This window comes from Ammospiza caudacuta, chromosome 8, assembly GCF_027887145.1.
Source record: "Ammospiza caudacuta isolate bAmmCau1 chromosome 8, bAmmCau1.pri, whole genome shotgun sequence".
In the NCBI taxonomy this organism is placed as follows: Eukaryota; Metazoa; Chordata; class Aves; order Passeriformes; family Passerellidae; genus Ammospiza; species Ammospiza caudacuta.
This window is the reverse complement of record NC_080600.1, coordinates 36,756,142-36,774,399: the sequence shown is the minus strand read 5'-3', so window position 1 is coordinate 36,774,399 and position 18,258 is coordinate 36,756,142. Positions and strand designations below refer to the sequence as shown.

Genomic DNA, 18,258 nt, shown 5'->3' with positions numbered 1-18,258 from the left:
TTGGACTGTGGAAATGGCCCACCAAAAATCGGTGTTGGACTGTGGTGCTTTAATCCCAGCGAACAGCCCAGCCCAGAGCGACATCGGGGACGGTAAAAGCGAGCAGTGCCGTGGGCTGGGATAAAGGCAGGGAAACAGGGAAAGCCACGTGGAACAAACCGAGGGTGAATTCCCTGCTCCCAGGGCATCCCCAGGAGAGCAGGGCCCTGCCAGGGCAATGGGGACTTGGGAGGACAGACACCATCACTCCCAATGTCCCCTCTTCTTCCTTCCTGTAGATGGGCTTAACAGCTAGTCTGCAAGCCAAACTGAGTTAGAAGAGGAAACTGATAAAATATGAGTTTATCTATAACAAAGAAGAAAGCAAAGCCATTAGCATGGAAACTCATAAAATAAACACATAAAAGATACTGGCAGTTAGAAGATATGTGCCTTAGTGAGCAGTGTACATGCCTTAATTTGTTGTAAATTCTGACCAATTAATTATTGATATTGATGACTTTATACCAATAAAACACAATAAGCTATTGCTGTGTCCAGTGAATATAAAGAGCTGTTTTGATGTAACTAATGACTTAAGATCACGCTTTGTTACGGGTATAAAAACTTAAGAACCACTTGTAATAATGAAGCTGTTGTTGTTGTCTCTACACAAGTGTGTGTGTGTCGTGTATCCATCCCAGCAGTGGCACTTCCTTCCCTGCTGGAGGTACTGTCCCATGGTCTGGAATGTCCCCTGGCCAGCCCTGGTCCCCATCCTGGCTGTGTCCCCTCCCGTGCACCCCAAACTCCTCCCAGAGTGGCAGCAGGAAAAGCAGCAAGGCCCCGGCCCTGTGCGAGCCCCGCTCAGCAGCTGCAGCAGCAGAAACATCTCTGCGTTATCCCCCTGTGCTCAGCACAGCCCCAAACCAGCCCCAAAACAGCCATGGGGAGGAAAATCAACCCTGCCCCAGCCACAACCTGCACTCACACCAAGCTGACACAAATTACAGCCTTCACATCCTGGCTGACTCCAGGTAACACCAGACATCCAACACTCACTTTTAACCCCAGCCCTGGTGACCATTTTTTCTTAACTGATGATATCAAACACATCAAGTAACCCCAACCAAATACCAATTCCTGTTAAGAAAATAAGATTTATAATCTTTATTGTTTACTTACATATAATAAATATAATACAGAACAAAAACATCACACCCATTGATTGTATTACACAGGCTGTTAATCAGAACACATTACATTTTCATTAGCCCTTTTATAGGGTTTTGGTACTGGATATCAAGAATTTCAATTTATAAACCCTTTAAACATAAAAACAATCTTCCAATTTCCACCTTCATGCATGTTCCAAATATTCATATATATACTGGTTTGTTAAAAATATATAAGCACTGTTCAGTATTTGCAATATAGGACTTCAATTTCCATTCATTAGATCTCTACTAATATAGAGAATTTCAAAATAATTAATAGCTTAAATCTGATTTTAATTAAAAATACATATTCTATATTTTTTTTATTTAACTGACCTCCCATCAGAAAATGAAGTGACAGGACAAAGACACCCCAGGCAAAAGCCAGTGTTCACTTTCAGAGAACAAAGGGTAAAAGCTCTGGTTCTTGCTTCAGCTGCATTATCCTGGAATAACGGAGACACAATTTGGTATAAAAAGGGCAGAGGAAACCAGATTTTCTGAAGAGATATGCATCTCCATTTCAGATTTACCACTGCCATCCTGCTGTTTTCTTGGCTTAAAAATCACTGCATCAAACCCTGATATATGTTTTTCTCTGCGTGAATATCCTTGCCATTAAATGGAAATTAGATTAAAATGCTACATTTCTTTTTTATCAAAAATAGATCAAGGTTTAACACACTCTGAAATCAGGTTTTCAAGTGCAAATGCTATACACATCAGCAATTCAGGTTCTGCTTTCACTAAGGAAAATGGTTAAAAGATGATGCATAAAGATGTTTCATAGAGGATACTTGGATATCTGGAATTTGCTGTGCTCCCAGAACATCTGAATTATCAGCAAACTACAGACTTCAGGGGAGGGGAAAAAAAAGTTTTCTTCAGGTGAAAGCTCTTCAGTTAAAGCAGCTTCCCCTTTAAAAGTGTAACTGAGAATTCCCTGAAAGTCAGTCCAAAATGCAACACCAGAACAACCATCAAAACTACAACTGGTTTTGTGCATCTTTTAATGCACTCAGGTGTCAGGGGTTTCAGAACTCAAGGTTTCCAAACCAATTTTGTTTTACTAGTATCTACTCCAAAGAGACCTTACATGAATTTTAAATCATTACAAATGTCCCCTCAGCTCTACAATGCTGAAGTGTATCTCACACTTAGTACATTTCTCTAATTCCATGCAGGTAATGTCAACTCCAACACCTGGCTGTACTTTCCACGTAGCCTTGTGTAAACAGCCTCCCATGAGTGCCAATTCACAGAGCATTCCTTTGTAGCTGCATTGGATGGACTTCAAAACAACCAAACCACAAACAAAAAGTACCTCCTAAGTCTCCAATTATAATTTTTTTCCATGATGTTTTTTAAATAATCACAGGGCTTAAATTAAGCCTTCAGCTTCAATATGAAATGATTATTTAAAATACCCAACCAGAGATCAATCCAATAAACTACTGCCTATGTGGAATTGGGCTATGCAAGAAATTACCCCAATGATTTTAGAGCATATGCTTCCTACTTTCCTACTAATATTCTTGATTTTTAATTAACATTTCTCTCTTACATTTTTTTAGGGTTTTTTCTTTCTTCTTCGATAGGAAAGTGACATTGGTTGGAAAGCCCCTGCTGTTACCCTACCTAGAGGAAAAAGCAGATTCTAAAATATTTTAGAAATTACTCATTCTGGCAGTGGCACTAACTTAATTGGTATGCAAGAGGTCAGATTTAGACAGAAGAGAAGCATCACCTGTGACTCAGACAAGGAAGACTTGTGGACTGGCCACATCAATGACACATTGACTGATACAATTGATAAAAATACAATCATTTGCATATAATAAAATTTGTTCTGTGCTAAATGGCTAATTCCCCTCAGCTTGATAAGTATGGGGGTTTGGTTGGTTTTATTTGGTTGGGTTTCTTAAAAAGGAAAAAAAAAAGAGCCCAAAAAATCAGGAACATACGTTAAGAACTATAGAATAAACATCCCTGAATTTTTATTTCTGAGGCCATTTCAGTATCCAGTTATTTCTTCTGGAGAACATAAAGAAAATTTGTGCACCTTTCCTGAAAAAACCTTAAGAAGTTCATTAATAAAAGAAAGGAAATATTGGATCCAACTTCATAAACTGGGATGCAGTTAAAGGACTCTGAACTTGTGGAACTAAACAGCTGCTTTCTACAAAAATCCTCAGAGAAAAGCCCTTTATGCTTTTTAAAAGTAGAAAGTGAAAGCCAGATGGAATTCCAGATGCATTCCACATCATGACAGGCATATCCAGAAAAAGTCTGGTTACCTACTAACACCAGCTGTAATGACAAGAGTGAGAACACAGATCTCTAAGTAGTCACATCACATGTCAGATTTATATTTTATGTCAGATTTCTAACACCACAGAGGACTAGGGCAGTCAAAATACAATTACACTGGCTTTACCTAGAGAGGAAATTCACTTTGCAATGAATGCAACAGGGCATGGAAATGGAAATGTCAAAGCAGAAATCATCAAGAGGAAGCTGATGCTCAAGGCTGATGACTATGATCACATGTTCTCACTATGGACAAAAGAAGTATACAGCAAAGTGCAGGGGTTAATATTTCTCCTGCTGCTGATTTTAAACAAAAGTCACTTAACAAGACAAATTCACCTTCTAAATAATTAAGCTGCATACTGGCTATGTGGAAATATCTTTTGTGAACTGTAACAGCAGTGTGTTTACCACATTTACCAGCACTAAAATCCCTCCTTTATATTACTGAGGTCTTAAAGCAAACCACTCCAAAGACATGCTGCAGACAGAAATACTACAAAGGCATAAAGGTCAACCTGACTGCAGAGTTCTTTTCAATAAAGTTTTACTTTATTAATGCTGTCTATGACTCTTATGGGCATTGGATCAGATCCCATTCTGGCCAAAGTAACTTTACTGGAAAAACAAACAGAAAATCCCCCAAAGTGATGTGACTTTTAAAAATTTAATTATATAAATTAATATATTTATGTTAAAGATTTATACTGATCTATCCCAGAATCAGATCATGTATTATTACAGCACTGCCTAACCCTGAAAGTTAATGTCACTGCCAAGCCAGAAATGCAGCTTCAAAATCAGCAGAGTAACTATTCATTTCTATGGCAAAGAGGACAATTAAGTAGAAAATCACACACATTTCATCACCTTAGAATGGATGTTTCTCCAAAAAGTAACAAAGTGTTGGGCAGAGTAAATTTTATTCACATCTTTAAATGCTCTTAACATTCTCATCATGATTTACCTGATAAGCCTAAGGAAATTCAACATGGAAGTTACATGATGTGAAATGTTTGAGTGAAACCTGGAAATGTTTGTAGTGATTTTAAAAGCAGGAATTAGTTATTGGCTCTCACAACATATGGTATCATCCGTATTTCCCTGAGAAATCACGCCCTGAAATGATCATGTAAAACAAAATACAACATTAATGAAATTGTGGATTAGACAGGGAAAAATGCATAACAACAGTTTATGAATCACATAAATGCTACTGGAGTTATAACTGTTAAATCACAGGCTGCATGTGACAGCCAGAACAGAAATGATAACTAACTCTAAACGTATGCCAAGGAAACTGATTCGAAGTACCATCCTACAGTTAGCCATATAACCAACACTGTGATAGTAACATCAGCTTGTTTCTTGATTTTTGAGCATGTCAGTTCTTCACTTCATTTACACTCTGCCTTTCTGAGGTCTATTTGCACATGAAATTCAAAGTGTGTCTATAAACTCAGCCTATCCCCAAAATTTAACTGGTTCTCCCCATCTCAGAGAGCTCAGTTTAGCTCAGTAACATAATTTCCCTATGACAGGAGGATCTTCAGTAGGGAATACAAAGACAACAATTCAACATTAAGAGAAATGGAACCAAGAATTACAAAGAAATTGTTTTGCCACCTTATTTAAAGCCATCACAGCTGTGAATAACAGTACCTAGGCAGGAGTATTGTGGCAGGAATGACAAAATACAGCATCATACACCAACAAAAGCAATTTGCAAGCCCACCTGTTTCTGTTAGTACATTCCAAGGAGGTCTGCCATGAATAGACACAAAATTCAGCTGCAGTTCCCTGCAGGGTTGAACACCAGCCCTGCTCAACACCCCATTTCCACAAATACCCAGAGGGACAGCCAGGCTGTGCTCAGCCTCCAGCTTCTGAGTCTGTGTGCAGTCCCTGCAGCCAGCCAGGCCAGTCCTGTCCTACAGCCCCTACCCACTACAGGCACCCCCAGAGGCCAGAGGCCAAGGAGCAGGACGCAGTGAAGACTGGGAAAGCCAAGGAGCAGGATGCAGTGAAGACTGGGAAAGCCAAAGAGTGAGGCCTCAGGGCCTTCAGGAGCACTCATGTGCCCCAGACTTGCTTACACAGGTGGCATTTCCATCCCTTGCTGAACCAGCACTACATCTGCAGCAGCCTCTTGTAGGGAACACATTTTCAGTATGACTGAAACCCAAAACAACGTGGCCAGAAAAACTGAAATCCTTTACTGCCTTATCAAACTACGCAAGCCTCACCAAAACCCTAAAAGCAAAGGCATGCTCTGTAGTTTTTGGCAAATTATCATAATTTCCTTCATATATAAAAACCAAAGAGCCCCAAAACCTCAATTGCACACACAGAAGAAATTGTTGGTTGTCTCAAAGGATTACAGGAATGAGTTCAACTGTTTGACATAGTATTCATTATTCATCCCCCATTTTGCAGGCCTGGGAAATCCCTGTTCCTTAACCAGCAGGTGGCAATCAGAGAAATGATCAACATTATTTTTCTAAAGCATATGTGGTTCCTAGAAGAAGTAAGTCAGAATGAAGCCATTCCCAAAGTGAAACAGTAAGAGCAATGGCAGTATACCCTACTAACAGAGGGTATATTGTCATTCATGAGAGAGCTCCTTCACATTCCAGTTGTGTCACAGGGAAGAAAAACCCAGCACATCTCCATTGCATCAGAGGTACCTGAGAATCAAAGCTAAATCTCTTGTGCATTTACCAAGCATCCATTAGAGAGCTATGCAATTTACATTTCAAATCAGACATTTATATTTATAAAATATCATTGTACTAAAAATCACAAGGTTTAGTAGAAAAAACTCCATCACATTCTATTAAATGCAGGAACAATGTTGTATATCGTAGCTTCTGTAATTAAAAGTGTAACACATTTCCTGTAACTACAGGGGCACCACTTTAAAAACCCTCTCAGCAAGGACAGTTTGTTTTGTTCCTACTATTTAAAGAATTGTAATTTAATGCAAAAACACAGCTTAAGCTACCTAGTGCCAGAAGATAAAAATATTTTATATCATATTAAAAAAAAATAACACATTTTTGTGAAAAACATTTGGAAAGCCCTGACTTTGAATGTACTGAATGTTCTTCATCATTCCTGGGGTCAGAGACAGAAGAATATTCTTTTAGTACTTCTTTTCTTAACCTCTCAAACTAATGAATAATGAAAATTAACAGTCATATACATGGAGGCTATGATGATCTTTGACTTGAAGCCATGAACATAAGGGCAAATATAAATAGCAACTGCATATTTGACATTACAGATCCAATTCTGTTTGCAGGACCAATTGCAAAAAAGTCACAGAAAATTTTGCTACAAATACTGTCATTGCCCATCTGAAAGCAAATTTGGTTTTCCCAGGCTTAATGCACAGATGCCACAAGTCCCAGCTGATTCAAATTTGGAGTTAATGCCTGGTATCAAATATTCTGCACCATCTCATTGAAACATTTAATTAACTGAAAATAGACTTTTTTTATTGTAAGTAGGCATTAACAATACTTTTTGAAAAAATATTAAAGTAAACATCCTCTAAATTTGTCATAATTTTGAAGGACAAATCCAAGATCTAAGGAAACCCCACTGATCAAGAAATGCCTGAAAATTCGACCAAAATAAAATTAGTTCAACATACTGCATTTTTTACCCCTCTACTTGTGGGGTTGGGAAATTGAACTGTGAAATTTAATTGACTTTCTTGTCTCTTTTGGGTTTGTGATTTTGTTGTGGTTGGTTTTGGGTATTTTTTAATTCTTACTTAGGGTCCAGGAAGGACTTACTATCTCATCTTAAAGACATGCCTCAGATCACCAAAGTTTGTAGTGCAATCCAGTATTAAAAACAAGAAGGAAAAACTTGATGAAGGTTAAATACTTGAACAGAATAGCCCCAGGTTCATTTTGTCTTCCTACTCTACACACATTTCTTATATTAAATTCCAGCTGCTGGCTCGAATTCTTCTATAAATGTAGAACTTAAGCATGTTGCTTTCCTGCATTACCTCTTAAATAATAGTTTTATTACCAAAACACCAAAATTGCTTTTGGAAGGATCATTACTGAGTGCCAAAACACAAAAAGACATTTCTGCTATGTCATCCTTCTGTATTTGTGTGGAGGGACAGTAGAAATACCTTACATTATTAATAACCTTGTTATGTGGAAGAAAATACTCCTGGCTAAAAAATCCATCTCACATTCATTATAAAAAAACTCAAGTCCATCAAAAGCCAAAATTAACTTTGATCTAAGTGTCTTATAGGCCAGGAGCTGAAAACCAGCATTGATTAATTTCAAATATTCCTGAATATAATTATAATAGCTTCTCTGGATTCAAAAGGATTAAACACTGTAGCGGAAGGAAGATAATTATCAGTTTTAGAATAAATTTATTAATACAGCTGGGGGGAAAAGAAAAACCAATGCAAACACCTTTCCTCTTCATATTGCTTAGCAGATTAGTGTAGTGCCGACCCACTGATTGAAAACTTTCACAATTAATTTGATCTCTTTCACAGTGTGGCAGCTACACCTGAAAATTTCCAAGTCTGAGAGACAACTGAGACTGAGAATGGGTTACAGAACCAGTCTGTTTTAAACCATGTATAAGAATGTATACTCAAATGTATTGTAATTAGAAATATTTAACCACTCACTGAAATTTTAAGCATTCCTGATTATTGGGCAGTTTTTTTGATTTTTAAACATCAGCACCCATTGCCATGACAAGGCTACACAAAATGGCCTAAGACATTGTAAATGTAGTGTTCCAGGACCATACAAAGATCCTGCCTCAGGAATTACAGGAATGCACTTAATAAATTATTTTTCTATTTTCATCTATTAATATGCAAATAGTTTATACAACATAAAAAATTTAATCTGTACCTACTACAGGTAACATATCTATTTAGCTTTTCATCTGAAAGCCTGTAAGACTTGATGACCTGCAAACTTATTTACATAACTCACTTTAAAGTATCTTTTAAAAATAATATTGTCCAGCATTTAACAAAATTGTGACTTAAAAAAAGAAAGAAATCACTTAACAGCATTTGCTTTCTTGATTTTGTCAAGTAATGTCACCAGCTCAAGTGTCATAAGGCAGGTTGGTTGCTCAGATGGACTAAGACTCCCACGGTGACAGGCATGTAGTAATCTGTTCATTTATAAAATCAGATGAAAGCAAGAAAGAGAAAAAGTTTAGAGTTTCAAAAGAACTGAAACTTCTATTTTTACTACAAATTCAGAATAGGCACTGAAACATGATTCCTTAGGGACTTTTCCAGAAGATTGTCTCTTTGCTGGGCATCATTCCATTTTTAAACTACGAAGAAGAAGAAAAAAATTATCAGAGGTACATAACTCAAGATTACAAAAGAAAAATTACCATAAATATTTGTTTCCATCTTACTAACAAAGGAAATAACTCCATGTCTTAAGACATCACAATTACTGTTTTGGTTAGGATATTTTTAATTTCATTATTAGATTTAAGAAACGCTGGAAAATAAAAATATACTTCTCATGTAATTCTGCACACATTATTGAAAACCCTGAAGCACAGGGCTAGGAGGGCTCCAAACTTTAATGCTTTAATGCTCCAGGCCAGTACTGACAAATCATGTATGTTCCTTTTAAAGATTTGTGCAACCTCCTCTTAAAAGTGGGATATTTTGCAAACTCTTTAGCTATTCTAGTCTACTTTCCCTATGCTTACAATGAGAAATATTTAGTCTAATATTTAATGGAATTTCCCAACTTATTTCTTGTCACCCACAAACACAAGGGCCCCTTTCCACTTTCTGGATCAGTAATGATAAAGTTTGGTGTTCTTTAACTTCCCTGAATGGTTGGTGCTTTTCATGGGCTGCAGCAGCCCAAACTGAAATCCCAACAGCACTAAAGAGTGAATTAATTACTTCAGATGTTTTCCAAACACATCATCCATGCCAAGAAGTTGTATGGCTCTTCTGGTGTATTAACTCACATCCAGTTTTGGATGAACTTTGTAATACTCTTTAGTAAAAAACTAAATTTTAAAACCATTGACCAAGAACTGTGAGAATAATGCTTGGCAACAAGTAGTAATAATAACTTTAAAGATAAGTTTAACACTCTGTCCATCAATCCAGAACAACACTGACTGCATGCTCCTTAAAAATGTGTCCTTGCATAACAGAAATGCCACCATGAAAACCAATCCTCACCTTTCTGTGCATTGTTTGAGGTTTATTAAAGGTTTACCTTTTGTCTATGAACAGCAGCCATCTCCATCCTGTGAAACACTATGCATAGGGATGAGGCTTTCACACTGCTCACTTTCTTCTGGCATTCTAAAAAAAACCCACATTTATTTCAAGTCATACAGGATTATTAAATTGGTTTTTATGAAGCCAACATAGGCACCAAGTATGCAGATGTTTGAACTTCAGCCATTAAATCCATCCAAAGACTCCTTAAATTTATCAAATGTACTCAAGTTTGCACAATTTTCACTGCATGTGCTGGGTACAGAAATTATTACAGATGCATTAAGGGAAAAATTGTGACAACCACTACAAAACTTCTTTTAAAAGGTAAGCAGACTTCACATCTTTCCATTTTCTGAGCATTACACAGGTTAATTGTATGAATGGATTGGCAACTACTGCTATTAAGAAATTAGTATTATAAGGAGTATATAAAATCAGGTAAAAATAAACAGAGCATGAGCATTGTGGCTTATAGGATTATAGGATTATGGGAAAGGCTAAAGAAACAGGATTATAGTTTGTGACTGCCCTACCTCTGAATTCGATGTTTTCTACAAATAAAGGCAAAAATTCTTCTGATCCCCACCATCACTGGATCCCAGTTGTTATAGTGACACAAGAGAGTTGCAATGAAAAATGAAAAAAATACAGGTACTGCTCCTGCAAAAAATAACCAGGAAAACTGCACCTGGAATTGAAACACAAACATCATTCACTAGATAGCTCAAAAAAGAATTGACATGCTGTATATTTGCAATGATTATTATTGTAAGTTTGAGATGCAGTTTGAGTTATTTTCAACAGTGTGAGTTATTTTGTACAATTTCTAATGGTAATTGTACATAGTTATTGCTTCTTCTGAGAATTGCATAACCTGGTCCCACTGATCCATTCTTAACAATGGAACATTGTGTTTGCACTGGGAGCTGAATGAAGACTGCTATTTGCAAATAGTCTCAGGTTTAGGTTTTTAGTTGTGTTTCTGGTGCCAAGGCGAAAGTCTCCTAGACCTTCCATGGGTTGGAAAGCAATGATGTATAAAGCCCACTCCAACCCAAAGCATTCCATGGTTCTCTAACTCCAAACGCAGGGCACAAGGGCAGAAGAGCCTGGGACCTGCCTCTCGGGATGACAGAGCCATGAACCGAGGGCACAGCCCCCCCGTGTGGAGAGAGGATCCAAAACTGAAGACTTTGGAGAGAACAGATTCAGCTTTGGCACCTGGCACTGATGATCCTCCTCAAAGGTCTCATCAGCTGCAATTGTTAAGCCCTGTGTTTCCTAACTGATTTCTAATGAAATTCAGAACATGTAAGTTGCCAAAAGGAATCAGTCATTAGAAACCCGGTTGTAATTTCCTAAGATTCAGATTTATGTTAGAAAATTACAGAAAAATAAATACCCAGAGAGTTAGTAATTATGAATATTGTATAATTACTACCCCATTTGACAGAAATATGAAGGTTGCATGTATTGATATTTTAATCTTTACACTACATGGTGTGATTCTTGGGGTGTCCTTGTCAGGGCCAGGAGCTGGACTGGGTGATCCTGATGGGTTCCCTTCCAGCTCAGCACCTTCTATGATTCCATGATTGTTACCCATGCCAGTGGCATTCTTGTGCAGGGTTCTTTTAGTAAAAACAAGGCTGGCCAGAGGCAGGGCAGCTAAAATTTCTGTCAGGTTATCTGAGATGTGGACACCTGAGACTTCAGTGAGCACAGGGCTTGGCTTAGGATATTCTGATGTCTGTATGACAGAGACAGACTTGCACAAATACACCTGTCCAAAAACCCTCAAAGTCTGCAGCACTTTGCCTTTTTTAATCAGGGTCCCTCACTTGTGCTTCTAATACTAGTAATTTATTTTCTAAAATGTAAGACAGAAAGGATTACTTCCCACAACATGAGTTAAAAAGGTAATTTGCCCTTTTGTAACCAATGTCAGCTGAAAGTCATCCAGCAGAGCTTGGGAGATGTTTCTGCTATTTGAAATGCCTCCATGTTGCATTAGTACATGAAGAATAAATTAATTGGACAAGATCTGGACTCTGTGTTTATTCAGAATAAACAGTCTAGAGATTAGGCTGTTTACTGGGAATTAGAAAAGTATAGTCCATTTTTCAGTTCATGCCAGAAGAAAGTTTAGATGAATCACTTCATAAGACAACCTAAAATTTTCATATATTGAAATATGTAACTATAATATACACCTCTACCAATGTATTTGCACATACACACACATCTGTGTATATCTAAAATGTGTACTGACACACAAACCCACATATAAAATTCTTATTTTTTACTGCCAGCATTAGCTCACATGTACTGACCTCATGTGAGTGAATTTGGGGGGAGGAGCCTACAGATGTTTTATTCCTTGTTTCTTTTACAGTTCTCACAAGTTATTTACCATCCCATAATTTATATCTCAAGTGTGCATTGTGGATGCTTTAAGAGCAACACAAACACAACTGTCTTACCAACAAATGTTTTATTATTGTTGGAACCACTGCAGGGTTTGCTCTATTTCCATGCTGGAATATGCAGGTAAGACTAACACAAAATATACTGCTTATCACATGTTCATTACAAAAGTATTTATTCAGGGTCTGACTCTTTTTGACTTTTCTTATATTTATTCTTTTATTTTTCTGACTTATTTTCCAAAATCCACACTGACATGAAGTAAAAGCAGTGTACAAGTTGTGTTTGGGGTTTTTTACTTCATTTTTATGTGCACAAAGTTTCAGAAGTCTAAAGGTACTCATTACAATTTACACTTTGCTTGCAAAAACACTGAACAGCAAATCCTCTTTTTGGCTGCAAACATTCCAAATGCAAAACTCAACTATTTTCTTGTAACAAATAAACAAGTACAAGCCTAAAAGAATTTAATTAGAGGAAATTCTGTAAACAATGATCAAAATTTAGTAGTATCTTACCTTTTGCATGCACATGTCAGCTATTATGGACAGAGGTATTGTAAGGCTTAGGGCAAGTGTGCCTATCAGTGATGAGGTAAGAAAGCAGCCCCTAAAAGACAACAAAATCATAACAATTATACAATTTAATGACAATAAATAATAATTATAATAATGTGATCTTAAAAGTTAAAAGACAACCAAAGTAATACATCAAACAGGAAGACATTTGATGAACTGTTAGTTACTGTTAATAATCAAAAATTAATTCACACCATCACACTCCATCATAAATCCGTGAAAATGCACAGAATTCTTAACTAGGCAATGGATGTCTTCTGGGCTGAGGTTTAATTCCCATACCAATCTTTTGAGATGATGGAAATTTCCCTATTTCACATGTACTAACTTCATCTAGAAAAATCTGCATTTTGATTCCATACCCTGATTCTCTAGAGCATGAGAGACTGCTTCTGAATTACAACCAACAGAAAACTGTAAATGCATGAATGATACAGAAGGCAATAATTTATCAGCAAGTTAAAAAAAAAAACAACTAACAGAGTCACATCTATCCCTAGATTATGTAGTTGGTAATATGTGCTTGGGTGGAGTAAACAAGTAGGTTAAATTACATTATTTACTTCTAAAAATTTAAAGAAGACTATACTAGTGGCACACTGGACTGGTAAAGAATGATATCAGCACAAACTCTGTAATTAGTCCCAGTCCAAAACTCTAGGAACAAGGAACTGGAAGTAAAACTAGCTCTTAAATTGAGTAATTTCTGAGTAATTAAACAAATATCATGTATGCAAAAAGTCTGTGCACACCCATGTACTTAACCCTATGCTAGTACTTGATTTTGGAGAGACAATGTTCAAGGTAATGTGTTTGTTATTTTGCCTACATTAAAATTACACTTAACCTGACACTGATACTGAGCTGCAGATTAATCTTCCAGGATGGCATTAGCATCACAAAAATATTCTACCAACAAACCAGTTCAATTGCAAAGGAACATAGGCTACAATGCATTTATAACTAGGACTGCTGTAAAGATTTGCCAAGAAACAAAAGTCATTAAAATTCATACATAACTTTAAACTTGAAAGAAAAACCAAAAATCCACACCCACTAAAAAAACCAAAATGTTTTTGTGGATCTCCATCTTGATCTTTTGTTGCAGTATTGCCACAGAACTGTTACAACAGAATTCACACTCTACTTCTGCTACTGCGACTCTGTAGCACAAAGCCTCTTTGTCTCAAATGTTAATTCTGGAATAAGTTAAGCACACAGCATTTCAATTACTACAAGCACACATCAGCTACTCTTTAAAATTAGCTGTTGTCTTAACAGGACATTGTGACACAATGGTGAAACAGCACATGTGGACAGGAAAAACAGGAAAAAGAAAAGGGCACAAAGCCCAGCCTAGGCAATTTTACATCTCAACATAAGAAAGATAATTCATGTGAAATATACTCAATGTATGGAGTACATACCACAGCCAGAGGAACTCTGACAAAACTGTTCCAATAAGGCCATTTATGACAATGCACATCCATATCAGTTTACTGGGAAACTCAAATGCTTCAAACCCAGTATAGTGAAGCAGGAAGAACCCTGGCCACAGCAGCAACAGATTAAACAGTCCTACAAAACCTGGATATAAAAACAGTATTAAGTAAATCATAATAAATTTTCTTCAACATAACCAAAATCTCAGCTAAAATCAGCTTTTTTGACAATATGCATATAAAAAGCAGCCAAGAAGCAAAATTTGAAATGTTTCAAAGGAAACAAATGTAAGAAACTCAACCTGAAATTCACAAACTAAATTTGCATCAGATATTTACAGGTTTGAAATTGAAAAGAAAATAAAAATGAAGAAATCTCATTAAGTCAGTGGGGCTGTCTGCACAACTACACGAAGTTCCTCTCCTTGTTAAGGCTCTAAACAAGAAACAATTCACACAACCAGCCTCTAAAGGAGTCATAACCATGGGAATAAGAGGCTTTCTCTACTTCCTTGATTTTTCTAAGTCTCTTTATCACTCAGACACAGTGCAGTGCCTGAAAGCAGATAATTTAATCACACATTGAATTAAAGCTTTCAACAGTTACTTTTAGTCTTACCAAAGAACATTGGTATGTCAAGTTTATCTTCTCTATCCACTTTCCTTTTTATCATGACTATGTAGACAGCATAGAGCATTGCTCCTACAAGAGACCAAATGGAACCTGGAAAAATGGAAAAAATACTCCCTTGAGATATGCCAAACATGTTATGCACAGTAGGATCAACTCTCCTAAACTCCTGTTGATTAGAATCCATTACTAAATGAAAAACATGGGAAAATGGAGAAAGCTCTAAAATATAAAAACTTTCCCAATATACACATAGGGTGGAAAATTATTATAAATTAAGTTTTAGAACTTCAAACTAAAAAGCCAGATTGTGAAATGTTACATGAATAAAAGATCTAGAGCTTGCTATATGACTACTTAGTACTGTCAGAAGATGGTACTGATCACTGCACATTCCAGGATTAAAACCCAAAAGTAAATACCTATTGTATCTTTTCCAGCAGATTTTTCAGATCCAGAAAGGTTAACAAGTACCACACCACCAATGCTAGCAAAAAAAAGAAGAAATGCAAAATGTTGCTTGAACTCAGGAATTTCTTTACAAAAACAGATAAAAGAAAGAGAAAAACAAATATACAGTCCTATCTTTAGGCATTTTTAGTTAACCAAAACCCACTTCTGGTATGTCAAAAGAAGGTCTCAGCTGCTAAGGCATGATCCCAAGTTAAAACCAACCAACCTCACTTTTAAATTCCCAGAATAATGCACAAGGCATTTAATGAAACAGGATGAAAACACTGAGTGTCAAACTTTTTTACCATTACACATAAATAAAACAAACCACAAATAAACAACAAGAAAATAGGTTCATCTATTTCCAACAGAAATTAATCTAATTTCCTACAGGAGAATGAGATTTGGAAATGGTTCATGATGTGAAGCATTTAAGAATCCTTAATTCAGTTGCTCAATTCATCAGTGAAACAAGGATTTTTAAGAAGTGATGGGTATCATTTGTTATCACAGATAGCACAGGTAGAGTTGGTACAGTTGTCCTCTCACTGTACCAGGGAGTTTTGGACCCAATGTTTCCTCCCATTATCTTACCTTAAAATAACAGCCAATAATTTGGACAGGGTAAACCGATCTCCACTGTTGCTGGGAAAGACTGCAGCTAAAATTAATGTAAAAAGGCCTGCAAGAGAAATTCAGAGGAGTTTATACAACCAAGTTTTGCCAGTAGTTTGCTCAGAAAACTACACAGCTTCAAAGCTATTATACTCTAAATACATTTCTTTAATATACACAGGTAGCTGCAGAAGTACACATACAAAAAGCAGGGGAAATATTATAATATATAATTTTAGAAGGTATTCTAAAAAACCTCTGCAAATACAAAATGAATTTTCTAAACACACATATTCAATGCCTTTAGGTCAAATCCACAGGTAAAAATGTTACACAAACCCATTGGAATGAGATTTCTATGTTATAAACAGTGTTGTAGTGCACATCTGGTGGTGTAAATAAAACTTACCAGAGGTTGATGACAAGATATTAACTATGGCAACTTGGGTATCTGACAGAGCTTCTTGGTATGAGAAATTTGCCAAGAACCACTGGGGAAAAAGAAAAATAATCTTCTTATTATATGGGTAGCAGCAACAGAGTTTAAGTTTCTCAGTGCAATAAAATCCTACTTTAAATAAAACACTCCACTTTATTTTTTATTTAAAAAATAAAATCAGAACTAGATTTTTAGCTTAAAGAGACTTCTGACTTTTGTTAAAGTGGAAGGCACATTAAAATACAGTAGCAAACTAAGAACTGGATCAAACCAACCACATTCAAGTACATGTTTAATAACAAAATACCATACTTCAGAACTTAAAAAGAATTAAAATGACATTATAATAGCTAGTCTGAAGTAACTAAAGGTACTTTTAACTTGTTTTGGAGTGCTTCAAGATGATAACTGCACAAGGGCTGCAAAGAAATTTCAGTAATGCATGTGACATTAGTCAGCCTAATGAGGTTCTGTCAGAGTGATTAAAAACCAGCACACAACTCCACTGCTAAAAACAAGCATCTCTTACATTCAATGTCTAAAAATATTTCTTAATTCCTCCATAAAGGAATAAAATGGCAGATGTTTTATCACTTCTTGATTGAGATCTCACTAGTAAGATCTCAGATATATTCTAAAGGAAGTAACCACTCTCTAGTCTTATGTAGAAATATTCATAAAGTCCAAGAAGAAATACATGTACATGCCAGAAGCGTCCACAAACACAATAGACAGGATTTGTTTTGGACATGAGGACACTACCCCAGAAAAAATGAAAAAATTACACCACAATTTTCTGGTACATGCATCACTGAAATTATTATTGTTGATGATGATAATAATAATAACAATAATGCTTAAATAGCTCTACTTCCTGAGGAAAAGCCATGATGAGTCCACACTACATAGAATCCATTTGGCAGTAGCAGTGAAGGTGTTTCTAGACAAGGCATCACTGATCTGCCCTCTACATTTTTCTGTCTCAAAAATCCTGCCACTGGAATCTCTCCCTCCTTCCAAAATTGAGGCAGGATGCAGCAACAGCTGAAATCCACTCTCTAATCTTGCAAACTACCAGCAGATCCATAATTAAAGCTTGCATAAGGAAAATTTTACTTCTTACAGCACATTTATAAAATAAAGTTTAAAGAATGCAAGTCATCGCAATACTCACTCACTATTATTATAATTTCAAGTTTACAAGTTTTAAATGCATCTTCACTAAAGTTTTCTGAAAGAACGGGGCACATACCACGAAGCAAAAGAAAAAGCTGATTTTTGCTACTTGGCTTGCAGTGAGCTTTCCCACAGTTTTTAGGATGGATTCCTGCTCCTTCACTGTTGGGTAGGACATGCGGGACAGCTTTGCCTCCAAAGCATGGCTCGATGGCAGCTGCCGGATCTCCATGATGTTGCTGAACCTCACACGAGGCTTCTTGGGGGCTTGAGAGGCAGAAAAAACAGAAAAAAAAATTTAAAAAAAGAAAAATATTCATATTATTATTAAACTTTTTGAGCCAACACAATACGCAAATAAAATGATGATATTGTAACACATCATTGATTACAATATTGCACAAATAACAGGTTCTTGTCCAATTAGAAGACATGCCATCATAATTTATTAAACTAATATTTTGCTATTCAGGAGGCCACTAATAAGACAAAGTATAATTAATTACTGTTTTCAACCAGTAAGTTGTCCACCCACAAAAACCTCACTGAAAAGCACCACCCCTGCTTCCTGTCAAAAACATCAACAAAAGGTAACAACACATTTTTTAGACAGGAATTATTCCATCTTAAAAAACATTATATATATATATGATTTTCTTTAATTGTCTAAGAGCCAAACAGCCAACACCTGCATACAATTATACCTAACTGCAA

The 18,258-nt window shown here is 36.3% G+C and overlaps 1 protein-coding gene across 1 annotated transcript in view; it reads right to left on the bottom strand.

The window, feature by feature from the left end:
- Positions 1 to 1,123: 1,123 nt before the first annotated feature.
- The window catches only part of SLC35F5 (solute carrier family 35 member F5), a 30,126-nt gene continuing 12,991 nt past the window's right edge, over positions 1,124 to 18,258 (bottom strand). Inside the window, exons 9-18 of the mRNA XM_058809212.1 lie at positions 17,621 to 17,811; positions 16,339 to 16,420; positions 15,909 to 15,996; positions 15,284 to 15,348; positions 14,850 to 14,954; positions 14,216 to 14,375; positions 12,729 to 12,819; positions 10,317 to 10,471; positions 9,776 to 9,864; positions 1,124 to 8,855 (exon numbers count right to left, since the gene is read on the bottom strand). Coding sequence (XP_058665195.1) covers positions 9,783 to 9,864; positions 10,317 to 10,471; positions 12,729 to 12,819; positions 14,216 to 14,375; positions 14,850 to 14,954; positions 15,284 to 15,348; positions 15,909 to 15,996; positions 16,339 to 16,420; positions 17,621 to 17,811 — 1,019 coding nt within the window. The 3' untranslated portion in view covers positions 1,124 to 8,855; positions 9,776 to 9,782. The remainder of the gene's footprint in view (positions 8,856 to 9,775; positions 9,865 to 10,316; positions 10,472 to 12,728; positions 12,820 to 14,215; positions 14,376 to 14,849; positions 14,955 to 15,283; positions 15,349 to 15,908; positions 15,997 to 16,338; positions 16,421 to 17,620; positions 17,812 to 18,258) is intronic.